General features: G+C 40.3%; 1 protein-coding gene across 4 annotated transcripts in view; it reads right to left on the reverse strand.

Annotated features, from left to right (window-relative positions):
• Positions 1-353: 353 nt before the first annotated feature.
• The window catches only part of LOC117449460 (synaptotagmin-2-like), a 67,336-nt gene continuing 48,707 nt past the window's right edge, over positions 354-18,982 (reverse strand). For 3 of the 4 annotated variants that reach the window (XM_034087158.2, XM_034087157.1, XM_034087159.2), the window contains 8 exons: positions 14,783-14,998; positions 14,274-14,434; positions 10,185-10,322; positions 9,872-10,039; positions 9,235-9,402; positions 7,849-7,966; positions 7,145-7,278; positions 354-6,121 (listed from right to left, as the gene is read on the reverse strand). In XM_034087158.2, coding sequence (XP_033943049.1) covers positions 5,906-6,121; positions 7,145-7,278; positions 7,849-7,966; positions 9,235-9,402; positions 9,872-10,039; positions 10,185-10,322; positions 14,274-14,434; positions 14,783-14,978 — 1,299 coding nt within the window. In that variant the 5' untranslated portion in view covers positions 14,979-14,998 and the 3' untranslated portion in view covers positions 354-5,905. The remainder of the gene's footprint in view (positions 6,122-7,144; positions 7,279-7,848; positions 7,967-9,234; positions 9,403-9,871; positions 10,040-10,184; positions 10,323-14,273; positions 14,435-14,782; positions 14,999-18,982) is intronic. The other variant, XM_034087160.1, reaches the window with a different exon arrangement.

Genomic DNA, 18,982 nt, shown 5'->3' on the forward strand with positions numbered 1-18,982 from the left:
GGCATCCGTCTTCTCTTCACTTTAATGGATGAGTAGCGAAAGTCCCCGGTGTTTGAAGTATTCCTTTAACTATGTGATGCTGTCACACCAGGGCCATCTTTGTCACTTACTCAGAACTACTAATTGGTCCGCTATTTCTACACAGAATGCATATGGAACTATACAGTATATATTGTTAAAATGTGTGCAATGTGTCCATGCGTAATACACAATGATAATACACTTTGCTTAATAAACTGTAAAGGAAAGGAGTGTGTCTCAGTGTGACATTAATGTATTATGCATCAGAGGCACACACATTATTAGGAGCCGGCTGAGCTGAACGTTTTGCATATTAAAACACAAACAAGTCATGGTAATTAAAAGGCCTTTATTTCCTATTTGTTTTTTTACAGAACTGGTAACACATATGATAAATTTGTAATAAGTTATTTGGTTCCCTTGATAACTTTAGAAGGATCCCCAACGTTTGTCCACATAGGGTCAAGAGGAGTTGGTGAGCAACGTTTGTGTCCAGTCAAGGGCTAAAGCATGCGATCCACAGTAGGCACAAGTACTGACATGAACACGCGCACCACGACACTAGACACGAAGAAACACAGCTAGAGGACACAACCTGACTGTCCTCCCACGCTTTTAAAAGATGATGAAGAAGAGAAAGAGGTGAAAAAAGAAGATTCGTTGCATTAGGGATGAGAGGTGGAGGACTAAGCGCTCAAGAGGGGGAGTTGGGTACGGTCCTGCATGTTTGGCAGTATACGGTATGTCCATGTTGTAAACATGAAGGCCGGCATTCTTTACGCTCAGCAAGAGCAGATTGAGAGGAGGACATCAACAAGCCCGCTTCCTAGTCAGCATCATCATCATCATACTGATGGTACATAGCTGGTTTACACATAAACAGGACAGAGACACAAACAGAAAGCAAATGTGATTCTGATATTGATTCAAATACAGTCCTACATTCTACATTAGAAGTATATATCACAGAAACAAATAAGGACAGAAGAAGTGATTACACATATGCACAAGAATACAAAGAAGAAATACAGCGAGTAATAGAGGAGACAAGACAACGTGTTTCAAAGTGGCGCCTGTACCCGCTGAGAGGCTTCTCAACACATGTAGACGGGGGGGGGGGTTAATGATCTACTGAACTTTGGATGTTTTCCCTTTTTAAATCCCAGCGTTTGCTCAAAAAACTAAAACAAAGAAAAAACAGAGAGTTGTGAGCACGGTGCTCGAAAACTGTCCGCACGGCGGAAACAGCTCACAGTTTCAGATGCAGTTGTGCATAAGGTATTGTACATCTACACAGAACAGAATAACCCCCATAATTAAAATTCAACTAAGATTGTTTGAGTATTACGATCACACACACAAAGATATACATTTAGGAATGAGTAATGTGTCCGTTGCATGCAGACCTGTACTGTTGTGTTTATATATTTGAGTGCTGTGTTTTTGCACCATGTCTGCTAAAGGGCCTACACTTCATCTGTTTGACTCACATATTCACACACACAGCTCCCACTCTCTGTCCCCCATAGAACTTAGATGGCCGTTGTGACCCGGGCAGTATAATAAAATAAATAAAATAAATCTCTTAAATGTGCTATAACTTCACCTGTGATCACATTTGCCTCACCATCTCATGTGTTCTGTTTGCGTGAATCGTTTTAGATTCAGTGTACAGTGGAGACAACTGTAGTGCAGGCAACTGTGACCAGGTACTGGCAGTATTTTAAGAAACGCACTGAAATCTTGTATTTGAATTGCTCTCAGTGCGTCGTTTGGTCACAGTCAGTAACAGTAATGGGACAGTGAGCAAATATAATATTGCATTAGATCGTGTCCAGACTACATGGATGGCAGTTTAAACGTTTACGTCAGAGAAATATCAGCAACTGAGGTCAACTTAAAGGAATATTTCAGGAAATAATTATACACATGTTGCCAATCGTTAAATAAGAAGATTGATACCACATTAGAAGGACATCACAGTGGTATCGATCTTCTCAAAGATATTTACCAACGATTGGATCCTCCTTTAGTGCCGTATCATGACGTAATCTCTATATTTTACACACTTTCTGCTATGCGTCTACATCGTAATACTATGCATAGTCCTATGGGAGGGATTCAGGCTACAATTTGGGTGCCACTGTTTTAAGTTTCTCTCTTTTTGCTTTTTCTATCACTGGATCTCCAACTATAGTGTTTTGTTGCTTGAGCAAAAATGCTAAACAAACCAACAGCTCAGAGCAGTGTGTTATTGATTGTACGTGTGGTCACTAGTACTTCCTGCTGCTGAATCCGACAAAGAGAAACTTAAGGAGTGACCCGGTTTGGTTCATAAATTGCACTCAGCCCAAGAAAAAGAACACGCTCTCATATTTATATAAGTATATACATATCATTTTAGCAGTATTATTGAGATTTGTGATATTATATTTATGCTATCAAAACAAGGCATATACGTTACTAATCACGATACTGTAAAATCAGCTACCTCTATGAAACAAGGACATCAACAGCTCTGAAAGTAGAAAAAGACACACTCACTCTACTAAACTCACAACTGCTCTCAAAGCTCACATTTACATAAAAGTGGATTTTTGCCCTCTTGATGAACAAAGACCTCTGAACGGAATGTAAAAGAGAAACACTGGCCAAGGACAATGAAGACGTCAGCTTTTTTTTTTCTTCATAAATAAACTCTAGCTACTCAGCTGAGCTCTAAGGAGTTAGTGCTAGAGTTTTATGGCTTTAGTTTTATAACTTATTCATTTATCTTGTATACAGGTACACGTATTGTATAATAAACACAGTAAAAGAGACACAGCCGTGAAGGGTTTCAGGTCATTTAAATACTTCAGAAGTGGGAAATTAAGAACTTCCAAGTAAAGGAAAAAGGAGAAGAAGGGATTCCAAGTCATCAGTGTTCACAAGAATGGGATTATTCATCCTTTGGCCCCTTTAAACACATAAAGATATGATCCAACAGACTTCATATAACAACTCCTACAATCCACCTATAGATCGCAGAGTTATTCAACTTTCATCTACGAAGTTATTTCAGATAACATCAGGCCAAATCTGTTATTAGAAAATAGTTACAGCCTTGGAGACCCCCGCCACATCCTGAACATTAAAAAAGTTGGAACATATTTTGATAAAAAAAAAAAAAAAAGCAATAGCAATAAAATCAAGAAATAATTCACACATTGGCCTTCAGATAAGTGCTGAAACAGAACGTATGGCAGATAAATGGTATCAAAATAAGAAATTTGATCACAAGGAATTATATAGCAAGCATGCGGCTACATTTTCATCCTACATGAACTCACACACAGTACTGGACGACACACTTGCTTAACAATTTCAGGCGTGGAAAGGTTGTTATTAGTAATATTACTCTAATGTTTGTATGACATTCTCTCCAATGACCCTCATGGAAAATAAATACACATTTGTTTCATTTAGAAAATATACAGTGCATCTTTTTTCCCCTTCGTTTGTGTTATTAAAATGACAAATGACACCCATTTACGTACACGAGATATTTTTGCTTCGTCTCTAAAACATGCTCCTATGTACAGTATTTTGTATAAACATGCAGTATCAACGTGTATGAACTATGTATATAGGCAAAACTACACACCAATGGGTTGTTTGATTGCTTCCATGTTGCCTTTTCTTTAGTGCTGCTTCATCAACAGAGGAAAAAGGATTATGTGGGATGATAAACTGAACCTGGTCTATGTTGGTCATAAAAAAATAAAGAGATACAATTTCCAACAGAGAAAGTGACAAGAGCCAACATTAATTTAACCCCAAAAGAAGTCGACATTTTGATTTACATTGACTTTGCATTTTCTTGCACACAGTCAACGGGTACTTTTTGCTGATGTTGTTCAAAGACAGCCCTGATTTGAATTAATAACTTGACCTTTTAGCAGGGTGAAAGCACCCGACATGTCAGAACTTTAATTAACAAGCTTCCACCAATTTATTCAGGGCTGAGGAGTTCTGGTCAAACAACGGTTTCAATGTTCTCCTCAAAAGTCTTCTTCAACAGGATTTGTAGATAAACTGAACCAATTACAAGGATCGAAGTAGCCTGGGAGCATTAGATTGTAATGTGTCTCTTTTCTTTTTGGAGGAGTCCATTATTATGAGGAGACCTGTCTGGCATGCCACAAGTGCCACAGAAAAATTCAATCTCACAACATTTTATCATTAAAAAACACACAACAGAATAATACCCAGTAGTGCAATTAAATTCAACAGTTTGGTAAGCTGTGTATAAAATACACACGGATCAGTGCCTTCTTCCAGACCGTATCCTTGCAAGTGAGAAACGTCATAATCAAACAATCAAAACACATACACAGAAAGCTGAGCCGAAAAACAAAGCAACAACAAAGAAACTTACATAATGCACTCCCCTTGCTCTTTTGCTTTTCCTTAAACCAGCTGTTACTAATGACATAAATAATTAAAGCTCTGGTTTCTGAGGGTACTTAAAAGTAACATTTGGATTTAAAGTGCTTGAGGAATAAAAAGTTAAATAAATTCAAATAAAATTGGATAAATAAAAGATTGAAAAAAATCAAGAAATGAAGAGAACAACACCGCTAACTGGAAGGCGTCCCTGGTAGTTGAAAATTGCTTATTTTGTTACTTTGAAGGCTTGTCTCCTTTATGACTGTAAGACGGTTATAGGGATTCCTTTGAAGTAAAACCCTTGTGTCAAGTCCATGACTAATGGCAGTAACACTGAACGAGTGAGAGACAGAATCGGAGGGAGGGGAGGTGGTAGACTGCAGGCAGTAATCGACACCTTGCAAATATCATGTCATTGGTGGTTGGAATCAGTCTGTGTTGCACCCGCTCTGATGTTCCCTCGCTTGTTGTTATTCAAATGACAGACACAGCCGTTTTTGAGCAGTCAAAAAATACACAAATACCCTTTTTTTTCTTTTTTTTTTCACTGAAAATCCACCAGTCCCCGTTCCCTAACGTACCATTTGATGGGTGAACTTTTACTAGTCGCAAGCCTAACGTCACCGAAAAAAACAAGCGCTCAAGCTTTTGGATCCAACCTTTCTTTCTCGTCAAGTGGAGTATTTGAATAATAAGAACCCGTTTAGAAAAAAAGGCATGGAGTTTCAGTTTCCTCTCAGTTTTCCTGAGACGATGGGTGGAAAGGTTAACTAATCAAAAAGGCAGTGTGTTTGTGGGTAACTGGATATGTGCCTATCCCTACTCGCTACCCAACTCTAGGAATGTACTCAAACTAATAGAATCAGCTAGTATGATAACTGGCAGGTGTGGAAAATGGTGCACAAAACACCTAAGGAATGGACCTGCTTGTGTTATTTCTCTATCATATGGCAGTATAAAGCATTTTATTATTAAGCACTATTCTAAGCAAACTGTGTCACTAAAGGGAAGGGGTGAGAAGTACAATACGAGTGAATGTATGTGTTATCCCCTCGATCACCAGATTCCCATAACGCACTCTTACTGTTCTTCGTAGTCTACTCTGTATTCTTATTAATGGAACCACAACCCCAATACAAAAATAGATCTAAATGAAATCAACGGAGTATCTGTCCATCCTGTAACTTGTCTTCTTTTTTCAATGACATGATTTCTTATTACATGATGCTTCTTTTTTTAAACTATATTTCCCATCATGTTGAATGGATCTTTTTTGAAAGGTGGCGATGGGAGAGAGGAGGAGAGGAAGGGGGGGTGTGGGTTTTGGAGGTTTTGGAGGGAGCAGATGTACAGTCGGGGGGGTTCTTCTGGAATATACACTAATATGTGGGGCCGGGGGGGAGATGGTGGGGAGGGGTAAAGGTGGAGGTGGGGACGATGTGTTCAGGGGGGAGTTTTACTTCTTGGCATTCAGAGCTGCGAGGGCGGCATCCACCTCCTCCTCTGGCTGCAGCGGATGCCATTGGGCGATGGGGCGGCGGGGGTTGGCCAGCATGTCGGACCAGTGTTTGAGCCCGGCCCCCGTGGACTTGCTTCCCACCAAGATCTTCCCAATGGCATCGTTCTTGCCAATCTTGTCATAATCCAGCACTGTGATCACAGCTAGGATTTTCTGGGAGAGAAAGCATTACGACAATAAGAACGCTGCAGCGATGCAATGGATGAGAGGGAGGGGGAAGATGCTTTACTTTTTAAAGGCAGGTGGTTTATATATATCTTTTTATATTTCCAGAGATACATGAAGAATCTCTGGAAATACAGCCGACACAGCCCCCTTCAGAGGAGTCTTCATTTTCACTGATTTCGGTTATGGCAAGGTTCCAAACATCCACAAAAGAAATACATTTTGCAGCAAAATATTTGTATACAACCATCCATTTCATAACCTAAACATATTAAAGTAATACAAAAACATGGTTGTGCTTTGTTCTACTAAGGGGTATCTGGAAAACTAAAAGCTTTTTTGAGGGTTTGATCCTCTACTATTAGTTGATGTTGCATATTGTGTTTGGGCGTACAGATGGTGAGGTGTTGGGAAATGGGACTTGCGATAATTGATCTGGAATTTTAAAATGTTCATTGCCCTGCTTTAGTGCTGCACGATTTAGATTTGATCATATATGAATCTTTGATGCTAATTTCTGTCAACATTTTCAGATATCAATAAGCACTCCAAATTTAAATAAATAACGTTGTTTTCTTTCTATCTACTGTATAAATAGCCAGTAGCGCAAGTGTAAGTTACAGGATGATGTTACAGCAATAGTTTGGCATTTTGTGCCATTTTCTCTTGAGAGTTGGATTGAAGTGTTTAAATGTGTACAAAACCAACAAAGTGTAAAAACATAAATTGTTCATATGAACAGATGTGTTCCCATCGTCTGATTTATCTGAAAGAGACCATCTGTCGTTGTCAGTCATGTTCAGTTAAAATGAAATAAAATGCATGGGACAAGAATCATTGTGTCATGTAATTGCTTCCAAGCGTGAATGGATTTTCTCTGCCTGATGATTAATTGCTTGTTAGTGCACACTGGTATTGATCTAGGTACACATTTGCCTTTGTACAGTAAGTAGTACACACATGTTCTACTTGTATACAGTATTTGATACATTAAGCGGGTCCCATCCTTACCTGCATTTGATCAATAGGAATCTCAAAGCTGAAGGACTCGTTGTAGTACGGATTCAAAGTGTTCTTCTTCACTGTTGTCTTCTTCTTCTTCAGCTTCTTTCCGTTCTGCAGCAGGTTAATTTTCACATAGGGATCTAAAAACCAGAAAGAATGTCAAATCGTGTCAAAGCTGATTTAATGTGGTTTTGAACATGATATGGCTTTTAATCACGGCAGCATTTAGCTGCATCTGGGTAGAATTCTCCGGATCAGATACTCAGATGCCCCCCTCTTTTATTTCCAATAGGGCTGAAATAGAGGGACATGAGGAACGTCTAAAATGCATGAGCAAATATATATGCCTACAAATAGATATACTACTTATAATATATGCCTAAAAATAGCATGATAGGAGATCTTTAAAAAAACAAAACTCTCTTGCAGTTGCAGGGTTGGGTTGCAGTGCTGCGATGCACCAACAGATGGGGCCAATGCTGAACCAGGGGGGGGGGGTGGAGCTGCTGCATGGAGCACTGCAGCGTCGCACATGAGCACAGCGCCCTAATGGCTGCGCTCTCAGGCACGTTCCTGTTTACTCTGCAGTCACGCTGCAAGCTCCCACATTACACACTAAGCTCTTGTGATATTTGCCAAATCCTGAACCCTGAAATAGATTCAAATGCGACAGTGTGGAGATGAAATGCCAGAATCTGATGCTCATGTACCTGACAGTCCTCCCACGTCCATTTTCTTCAGGTTCTTGGCCTCCAGAATACAGATGGTGAGTTTGCCAGCCGTGGGGACGTAACGCAGGGAGATGCAAATGTCTCCCAGCTTCTCCGGCTGTGAGGAGGAGGGATGAGGAGAGAAAGTTAAAGCAGGTCTGACGCAGAATAAATGTCTTGGCTGTGCTGGAAGAAACTCACAAACTGCCCCTTTGAAATCCCATTTAAAACATTCACTGTCAATACAAACAATTCCTGCTGCCATTACTTGTCTGAGCAGCCATTAGTATTCTTAAGTAGGCCTACAGCTCGTTGGCCTTTTCAAAGTTAATAACATTTCTGAAACAGCAAGCAAATGTAGAGTGATTATTACATCTCAAGGTGGCTCTGGGGAGATTTCATTGATTAAAAGCTGTTTTTCATAATCTGGGACAACATAATGGTGATAAGACACAACGTGAGCGTCTGCATGGCGACAGAGGACGACTAAAAGCGTGTCCTTCCGCCCTCTGAGTCCTTCTGGTAAACAGAAAACATGCTGCCTTTTCTTATTATCTAATCAGATATTCAGGTTGCTCTAAATAGTCAAACGTGTTTTTGAGTCCTAATTATTATATTTCAAGATGTTAAAACCATCTTTAACATGTTGCATTATGACTACAGTTTGCAAAGTATATGAGATATTATCTGGTGGTTAGTTACTATTTACACATCTGCCAGTTACAGGGTGACATTGTGATTCATTTGGGATATTGTGTGTGGCCACATGGTGGATGTAAGCCCAATATTTCCACTAATTCTTCTGATCAACTTATTGCTCAATACTCCACTATGTTTATATGTACAATTTCATTGTTGTACCTTTAATCTAAATGTATTTTTTATATATCTACTCTATGAAATGTTTTATTTATTTTGATGTCTTTTAATGGTATCTGTATTCTGTGTGAGATACATTTTCTGTGAAATGTCTCTGTGAAGCACTTTGGACTGCACTTGTTGTATGAAAGGTGCTATACAAATAAAGATTATGATTATAACAGTGTGTGTCTGTTGTCTGGTGTTGAGCAGGTTTGGTAAAGTGGCTTTTAGAGCTTATTCTACTAACAACCTGCACCTGATAGAGCGATGAGAGAGAAACTCAACAGCAAAGTAAAGACATACAATTTTACATTGAGCGGAAACCCAATCTAAAGCTCTGCAAAGTCGATGGGAGCTGCAGATTCAGGGGGTGATTCTCAACACATTCACACTGTACAAATATAAATGAAAGCCTCTTCATGAGATTTCTTAAAATCAACACATTGTGTCTGGCCTTAAATATCTATAACACATACATCAATTGAAGTGAGTATTAACAGTTATACGTCACTGCAGGACTCTCACCTCCTCTTGATCGGCGCTGTCCAGGTCCTTCCACTCCTCAATTGGCTTGGCCAGGTCCAGGGTGTTCATGGGTATTTTAATCTCCCCAATGACATCATGTTTAGAGAAGCGATCGAAGTCGTAGACGCACATCACCAGTGTCTTCCCTCCGATTTCTTGGAATGGAATCTAGAGGACAGAAAGCAATCCCATTTCACCCATCTGTGTCGTTTATAGGAGTTGCTTTATTTTTTTGACAAATCTTGGTGCAGATAAGATCAGAAATATATACAGCAATATGGTTTATGACTTTGGCCTGGAGCTGAAAATGGCCTTGACTTAATAACATGCAGCTTCAAAAGAGCTCGTCTGACTTTGACAAGGAAACTGATTTCTTTTTTATATATAGCGCTGTGTCAGCAGGAGACAATGAGGTGGCCTTCTCCTTTAATTTGATTCTCTACCACATTCTCCTTCAATATGTCTGCTGCAATTGTATCATCACTGCTGGCCAGAGGTGTTTGGATGAAAAGAAAGCAGCTTCGTAAAGCTCACAGACATAGAGGAAGACAGGAGGAACATTTCTCCTCTAACAGGACCTGTCTGAATCAAACGGCTTGTGTTTAATAAGTAATAGGTTGGTCGTGTTTTAGCTTACCTTGAAGCCAAAGGTCTCGTTGAAGACGGGGTTGAGCGTTTTCTTGTGAACCTTTGTGTCGTACTTCTTCTTCTTGTCGGGGAGGACGAACACCTTGACGTAGGGGTCGGAGGTTCCACCGCTGTCCATGGAGAGGAGATCAGCTGCTTGAAGGATTCCCACAGTCAGCTGGGGAGGAAAGGAAGAGATTAAAAGTCACTGAGCGTTTCCCCGCATGTGCTTGATCCTGTTTCTCTATTTCCACAATGAACCATGAGATAAGAGGCCAAAGGCTTTTCATTTGGACGAATGGACGAAAATGTAAAATAAATGCCTTGTTCTCCTGGAAGTCGTAATCGATGGAGTACTGCAGCTTGCCGAGCTTCTCTTTCTCCTTCACTTCTTCCTCTTTCTCGTCTCCGGTCAGTCCAGGTTCCACATCATCCTCTTCATCATCATCATCCTGGTTTTTCTGAACAGAGAAAAAAGGGGACGGGCGGCAGAAGAAGAAGGGTGAGAGGGAGTTTGTGAGGTGGCGGCCGTGCTGAACACTAAACCTCGGGCATCAGCAGTCGGTTAGCCACAGCACCTACCTGCCACTTACCCCCGTCACCCCGCTGCTACTAGTGCAATCAGTTCATCGATGACCACGGTTGCAACCTGACTTGATTTCACTATTTCTTGGGTGACACCATTTGCTGTTTTATATTTTGGTTTGATAAAATCTGCTAAAATCCGGTGTAGGGAATTTCTCTAAAAGAAAGTGTAGAAATGCCATTTTAATATAACTATTTTGAGTGTAAAGAGTGGAGAGAGACAGAGATAAAAGGGTGAGAAATTAGAGAGAAACAAAAATACATAAATAGTCAATATGCAGGGGGTGGACAGAAAAACAGGAACACCTTATAATATACTGCAATCTTACACAACAGCCATGCAAAAACCTCTGGGAGTTGTCAAATTATAAATCAGTGATTCTCCAAAGTAGTATATGGATGTACTTGCGTAACTGCCTGTAATTGTAATGGGGTTGGGTAAAATAAGAGGAACACGACATATCATGGGATTGTTTAGGATTGTAAAGGGGCTGCATTGCAGTTAAACAGGCAGATACACAGGCAGCTACACAATCATAAAAAACTCAACCAAAATGAGTCATATGAACTTTTTTAAAGTCTACAAAATGGTGCCTACGTTTCCCACGCAGCACAACGCTGCATCAGCAAAGATGAGCAAGAGCTGACGTCGGGACATTATGGGATGTTTTCTCAACAAAATGCTGTCTTTTGGACACAAAAGTGAGCACCAGTATTTATAGCAGAGCTTTTGCACTGCATATCACTTTAGAGCAAGGTGTTCTTGTTATCGTGTCCACCCCCCGTGTACAGCCTTTCAAACAGGCGCTGTCACAAGAAGCAGAGCGTCCTTCCCGAGAGGACCTGGAGGACAGCGCTTTGAGGGATAGATGTGATTTGATGAAACCCCTGACGCAGTCGTTCCTGGCACTTTTCTTGAAACGCTCTGAACCGTTGCTGGCGAATTCCCTCTCACTGATAATATGAGCTGTTAGACAAACAGCTTTATTTCAGCCCAGACAATATTACTGTTTGCTTTCATTTGATTAGTGTGTGCACACTTGTGCTGCTGATAGGATTTTGCTGCTCCAGCCTGATTATTGAAGTTAACTGAATTGCTGATGTGATATAAAACCTCCGAAACAGAGAGCAGATTTTTCCGGCTGATACTCTAATGTGAACTATTGTGATTCTTGATCATGTGCGGGAATAGAAATCTGCAGTTTACTGACAGTTAAATGCTCCTGAGATAATTGAAGATGGATCAATCTTGCTTTTACATCACACCAAGAGACTCTTCAGATTGTCATCTTTTTAGAGGCGGAGACTAATCGAGTCAAGGCAATTTGCTCTGATATGAATATTAAAGTAAACTTTCATTTATGATACTGTATGAATCTGGATGGTATCTCAGTATGGCCTACTTTCCTATGGCTGTCTTCTTGAAAAAACACTGATGTCCTCGTAAGAGTGGAGGGTCCAGCTACTCACTGATGAGCTGGAAGAGGAACAGGGCACACACACAGATAATACACACACTATCACACCCACTGCACACCATACTGTACTGCACACACACACACACACACACACACACACACACACACACACACACACACACACACACACACACACACACACACACACACACACACACACACACACACACACACACACACACACACACACACACACACACACACACACACACACACACACACACACACACACACACACACACACACGCTTGCTTACATGCAGGCTCTCATGCATGCTTAAAACCTCCATTACTCTCTCTCTCTCTCTCTCTCACACACATTCTCACACAATATCCTTTTATGTGGCATTCTCTATCTTCATTGTGTTAAATGCTTTTCATTCAAGCATGCCAGGCCACACAATGCAGGATCCAAGTTTCCTTCTGACGGCAAATGAAAAATGAATTACCTTATTTATGAAGACAGATTTCATAATTTCTGGTATGTTTCTTTGTTTTTTAAACCTCTGCGAGAAATGTGTTCTGAGTGAAATGTACACATCCATGGCAGAATCATGCTATATTGAGAATTTTACGGTTGTTTTCAAACTTCCTGTGGGGGTTCAAAAATAAAGACATGGTTTGTCTGAATGTATGCCCTTTGGTCAACTCAATGGGATGAATTGTGGGAGGTTTTATCAAAGAAAATGTGTATTTTAAACAGCTGGTTGACTGTAAATTAAACTTTGAAACGACTGAAATTGTCGGCAAACATTCTGGCCCACCATTTCTCCTCAGTGAGACCCGTGCTTCAGGGGGAGAGGGGGGTCAATGACTGTCACCTAGTATGTCAGCAGCATGGGTCATCCAGGAAAGTTACTCTCAAGTCAAGTTGTGGCCATTCAATGGTACCTACTGCAAGGGACTATGCTGGTCTTTGTCAATACAGACAGCTTTATCTGTCGTGGAACTCGGAGCGTGTTTGCACAGGTGTGGCGCAGTGTGTGAATTTCAGACCAAAATTGTCTTATAATTTGTCCATTTCTTGTGTTGCGTTAAACAATCGAGGCCTGGTCATGGTGGAAACATGCTCAAAGCTCTCAGTTTAGGTAAAGTTCCCGCTTATTATTTGACAAATACCCAGCTTACCCCTTGCACATGCATGCTAGTGATCTCTAGTGAGTTGCTGAGTGCACTCGTCATTCAAAGGCTCAACCGTAGGATGAGATTTCATTTCAAACCACCTAAACACATCTTTGCTCTATAGTTTTTTCAAAAATATTGCAATCTCTAAGTATTCAAGACATAGCAGTCGGTGCGGCATATCAGTTCAGTAGATTTGTTTGCGAAGCAGCTTAAAATCGCTCCCATAGATTCCTCAAGCACCCGCAGCACCTAAGCTTGCACAATTCTAAGAAAGCCATAGCACTCATTGTCATCATCACTGCAATCCAACCCCTTTCAAGCCCCAACACCACCCCCCCACCCCCGACCACCACCGGTCTGCGCTTACTCAGAGCGGCCAGAGAGGGGCGCCGCGTGCTATCAGACCTACCGTAGGCAAAGAAGTCCACCACAGTCAAGATACACGGAGCACACATAAGACACAAAGCAGGAAGGAGGAGAGCAGAGACAAAGGAAGAGATTGAACTCACGGCAGACACCAAAGAAGTGTAATCACAGCAAATGTAGTCAGCTACACTGTAGGCAGCGCGGGAAATGACAGATCGACAAGCCTCCTCATTAGCACAGTCACATCTAGCAGGGCCGCTCAAACCACTCCACGTTTAGATGTATACTTATTGTCAATGTCGTCAATCATGTACGTGGAAAGGAATAATAATTATAGGCCCGAGAACAACAGCATTGTGCTGACTGCTAATTTTCATAATTACTCTTTAATGACTAGGGGAAACAATGGCTGGGCTGAATAGATAAGAGTCCTGTCATTTTCCACTCAAAGCCCAAAGCATAAGTGAAAGAGAGAGCAACAATAACAGTAATGACAAATACATTAAATAAAGATAAAAATGAAAAATAATCATGGTGGATAAAGAACACAATTAACACCTGTGGAGAATACACTGACTGGGTTAGAAAGCCAACAGAGTCTGTGTACATAATATGAAATCTAATACATTTAAAATAGGAAACTAGGATAACATATGTATCACAAGGGCTACTGCTGTCATATGATTAGCTGAGGCAAACATACAGTATCATGGCATGCATGTTTTCTCTCTACTCCCATATCAAAGCCCCATAGCTGTTACGTAATACGCTCATAAACAGGTTAGCTGTGCTTTGCCTCGTAAACAGTATACGTGTAAATCCCCTCGGCCGTGATGTGGCCTCCCGCGGAAAAACATACCTCTCCCCCTTTCAGGTTCTTCATTCCCATCTCCCCCTTCCCCTTCTTGCCCTTCTTGTTCTTCTTCTTCTTGCAACAGCATTTCTTGATGATGCAGAAGCAGCATGTTAGAATGAGTAAAGCAGCGACCACGGCAATGGCAATGATGGCCCAGGACGGCACTGAGGAGAACATACAGACCGATGTATAGACGGCACATCCACACCCAGAAAGAGAAGAGAGAAGCAAATACTTTGACATTTGACCAACCAATCATTTAGCCTGCTTTCATGTCATGTCCTGGGCCAAATATATTTAGTAAAAGGTGCAAGATTAGCAATTACATTGGGTGAAAATTAGATTTCGCTGCCATTAGGAAGGGCAGCCAGTGATCAATACTGAATAAGACATTATGAGGCTGCCAATGCCCCGCAGCTAAAGAGTAAATCTCATTCCGAAATCAATGCCCGGAGTCACATTAATACAAGTTGGTTGATCAGAACAGGATTGGTGTTTTGTGTGGCACTCACGTGGGATCTTGTCGATTTCATTGAGGAATTTGTTTTTGATCTCGTCGAAGCCATCGTTCTTCTCGACGGGCTCGGTGGAGTTGTCAGTGGAGACTAATGCGTCAAGGGCTGGAGTCACAGTCAAAGCACTGGCTCCCGTTGGGTCAGCAGCTACCATGGGCGTTGTTTGGTGCTTGAACAAGTTCCACTTCGTCATTTAGGCTGCACACTAGGTCCCTGAAAAACAGCAGGAAGACACTTTGATTAAGACAGGCCAGAGTCATTGTTACGTGTGTCCACATCCACATGCATTGACGCATCAGTCAAGTAATTTTCATGTTTGTGTCCCAATCATTTTTTGAAAAAGAGACAGGATTCATGTTTGTTGGGCACATATTTGTTTAAAGCTATATTTAAAGGAGAAAAGAATAATAACACACACATTATGAAGTACATAATGACACATCCATCAGAAAAATACAACCATAAAATCCATCAGAAAAATCCATTAATCCATCAGAAAAAAATTAATGATGGAATTGTTTATGGCGGATTTCCAAAATGCCACTCGTCATGGTTTGTTTCAAATCAAAATCAAATCAAGTTTATTTATATAGCACATTTATAAACGATTTTTGGTCGAGCCAAAGTGCTGTACATATAATAAAAATAGCCTAAGAGACACTTTACAGCAAATACAAATGTTTAACTTGAGCACTCTGGTGGATGGAGAACATTTGCTGAGTATCATGTTAATAGTGTTTTTTTATTTATATATAAAAGACTGGCATCTTAATTGATCACGAAGCCGAGTCACTTCACTCTCAGTCTTCTGAAAGTCTCTAAATAATTAAAAGGGATCAAAATTGTCATGTAGCTCGGGTGGTAGAGCAGAGTTTGGTTGTTTGATCCAAGCCCTAGAAGTCTCCTTTCGTACCAACAATTTACTTAGAAGTTTGTCTGCATGGTAGACAACGTAAGTGATGTGTTGTTGCTTTGTAGCACTGTATCTCCGAGAGGATCATATTGCATGGGAGACGCATAAATGATATGTCCTGGTTTCGAGAGAGTGTCTCTTCAAAAGGTCCACGCCTGATCCATTCATCCTTTCTTGTACATCTGCCACGAGAGCAAACACAGACGGGCAAACACACAGAAACTGGTTTTGCTAGATTTCCACTGATGTCTCTCCAGAGCCATTAATGCAAAAGCTTGTGAAATAAAGGAGTTTTTGTTCAGCTCTATTTATTCAGGAGGTCTGTTTGATAGCAAGACTTTTTTTTCAAAGGTAGACCTTAAAACAAGTAAACAAAATCACTAACGGGCAATTAATTAATACACAGCTGTCATCATACCCAGTCACAGTAATTAAAATATTTAAAATCACTAATACAGATAGGAACAAGCTCCACTTGTTTATACATGAGTCCTCCGGAGGAACTAATGTCTTTCGTGTCCGTTTGTTCCGCAGTCTGTTCTAGTATTGAGGTGTTAGTAGAAAATAAAATGATAAGGATAACACTTTTTTAGTTTTCTATTGAAGCTTTTGACATACTGTTCTGGATAATGTGGCAAAAAGTAAACAGCTGCAGCTCTAACATAATATGCAGAAATATGCACAAAGGCAGTCACACACACACATTTCTGATTGTATCTTCATACAAAGAAATTAAATTCCTTTTATGTTCCATATGATGCTTAAACGGATCAAAAATATCCTATTTTCTACAAAGGCGGCAGCGGTATAACACAGATTAAATTGCTAATATATGTTATGATTAATAAAGGAAGGTATTTTATGACACGAGTGACACATTTACTGAAAATGGTTGTCAAGATATCTGTTAATCTGACATATTGTCTTCTGTATGATTAAGGGTCATATGATAAGAGCTTCACATTTATCCTCCATGACAATACAGGAAGTGCCATACTGTATACTGAGACAAAGTGTGTGTATGACTCAGCCAAGGTCTGAACCCTTTTGGATTTGTTACATTCAATCCATTTCCACTGAGGAAGTGCACGAGAATACATTTCATCAAATGATGGATTATTACATCTACACCAGAGTCTGCCACTTTCCAACTTTAGTGTTGTGAGGGTCACTGGACAATGATTTAGCGACAGTATTTATGAGAAATAACTATCAATTCTCATGGTTTTTGTCTGGAGCCTGTAGTCAGGCCAACAGTGCCTGACCAGGAAAGATGTTTAACCGCATAAATGAACAACTACAAGCCGGTCTCCGGTGGTGTTTCCGCAGGCCAAACAAATGTTCAATCAGAGCTCTTATCGGTTCCAGAAATCACAGTGTGACAAGTGCAGCTGAAAGCAGCCTGTCGACAGAGTGATGAGTGATCGGGCGAGACCTCCAGAAAAAGATGATAAGCATAACAAGAGGATACTTCTGCTGTTGATTTTATTAGATGTATCTTTATATGGGCAAAAAATAAGAGCGGAATATCCTATTTCTCAAGTGCCAATTCTCCAAGTTGGTGCCAGAGATTCTGCCTCTATTTATTAGGCATATACATTATTTAAATTGAGTCTGACAGCGGGATGGATGAGCTTATATTATTAAAGGGGCCAGAGCAGGTTTTAAATATCTTAAAATATAAGTATCTTTAGTGCTGCCGTTATGTGGGCTGGTGTTAAACACCCAACATCGTATATATACTGAGATGGAACCTGAACCACATGCACTCTTTAGAGTTCTCGAAAACATTTAGAAATAAGTATGATCCTCAATAAATTATCAATCAGAGACCTCACTGTCTCCACTCTCAATTTAACATTACTTTAGATATTGTGACTTGTTAAAAACATCAAATTAAATCGGAGGTTTATGTGCATTTTATCCGGTTTGCCCCCTCACATCAGTCCAGGCCAGACCAATTCAATTAACATTCATGGATATGTGCTCCAAACTTGTATCTCCTCCACTCTGACTTACGCTTTTGTTCTATGACAGCCATTAGTCCTGCTTCACAGTCAGCTATTAGCGGTCACTCCAGACGAATCAACTATATAAAACCCTTTTTCTTTTGAAGAAGGAAGTGTTAGTCTTTTGTTATAAATTATCTGCAGACTGGGGCTGCAAAACGCACAGGTACTTTATTTCAACAAACTTAACCTACTGAATATCAAGTAGACCAATCATGAAATCTCTAAACAGAGAAAATGCTAGGTATTAAATCTAGCTGGTTTTATAACCTAAATCAAAAACACAACAATGCTAAGATTCTACTTAGGAGCTTTAAAATGCATAACTGTGGGGCTAATGTCAGCATGCTAACAAGCTAACAATGACAATGCAAACATGTGGATGTTTAGCTAGATTCATTTGAACCATCTAAGTATAGTATGTTTGTATTGTAACATGTTCTAATGATCTGTAAACACAAAGTATAGCTGAGGCTCGCAGATTTGATCACAAGCCCGAGTATTGGATACATTTCATGTTTACGCAAATGATGGTGGAATATTAACATTTAAAGTATGCCGTTTTATTGTGATATGGGGACACGCATCAAGACTGTAGAGGAAATGTCAGGGGATCAACAAAGTCACTAGGAATCATCGTCTTAGGTGTACACATGTCTGTACCACATGTCAGAGCAATCCATCAAATCATTTTGAGGTATTTTAGTTGGGATCATAGTGGTGGACCACAAAGTACATTGGAATCAGGCTTTCAATATAGATGGATGCTGGAATATGCAGAAAGAAAAAAAAATACGATAGATAGCTGCAAGCTCGTATTAAGTTATAATAAGCTAGGCTCTTTATCTCCATTTGCTCCCGTTTTAACAGTGTAAGTGTGGAGCAGGGCGATCCCAGAGCAAGAGCATTCATGCACACGAGACGTTCCATGTGACGAACGCAAGTTAAAAATAGACCTCTTATCCAATATGCATTCCATGTTATACTCGATTACTGAACATCTCTGGGAGTTTTGAGCTCCATCTCCCTATGTGCGTCTCATTTTGTTCCTGTTTGAGTCATCAGTATGTGTTGAAACAAAATGGTTCGGCTTCCCGGCCCTGAGCAGCGCGGCTATGGGTATGATCTGGCCTTATCTCTCAGCACACTGCTCGGGGTTGGATGGGGATCAAGCACTTTTATCTTTGGTGCACAAACAAACAGCCACACGTATTAACACAGTAGGTTTACTGAGAAATGAAATGTGATACATCAAGGTTTAACGTGTCACATAAA

The sequence above is a fragment of the Pseudochaenichthys georgianus genome, chromosome 7 (assembly GCF_902827115.2).
Source record: "Pseudochaenichthys georgianus chromosome 7, fPseGeo1.2, whole genome shotgun sequence".
Taxonomy (NCBI): domain Eukaryota; kingdom Metazoa; phylum Chordata; class Actinopteri; order Perciformes; family Channichthyidae; genus Pseudochaenichthys; species Pseudochaenichthys georgianus.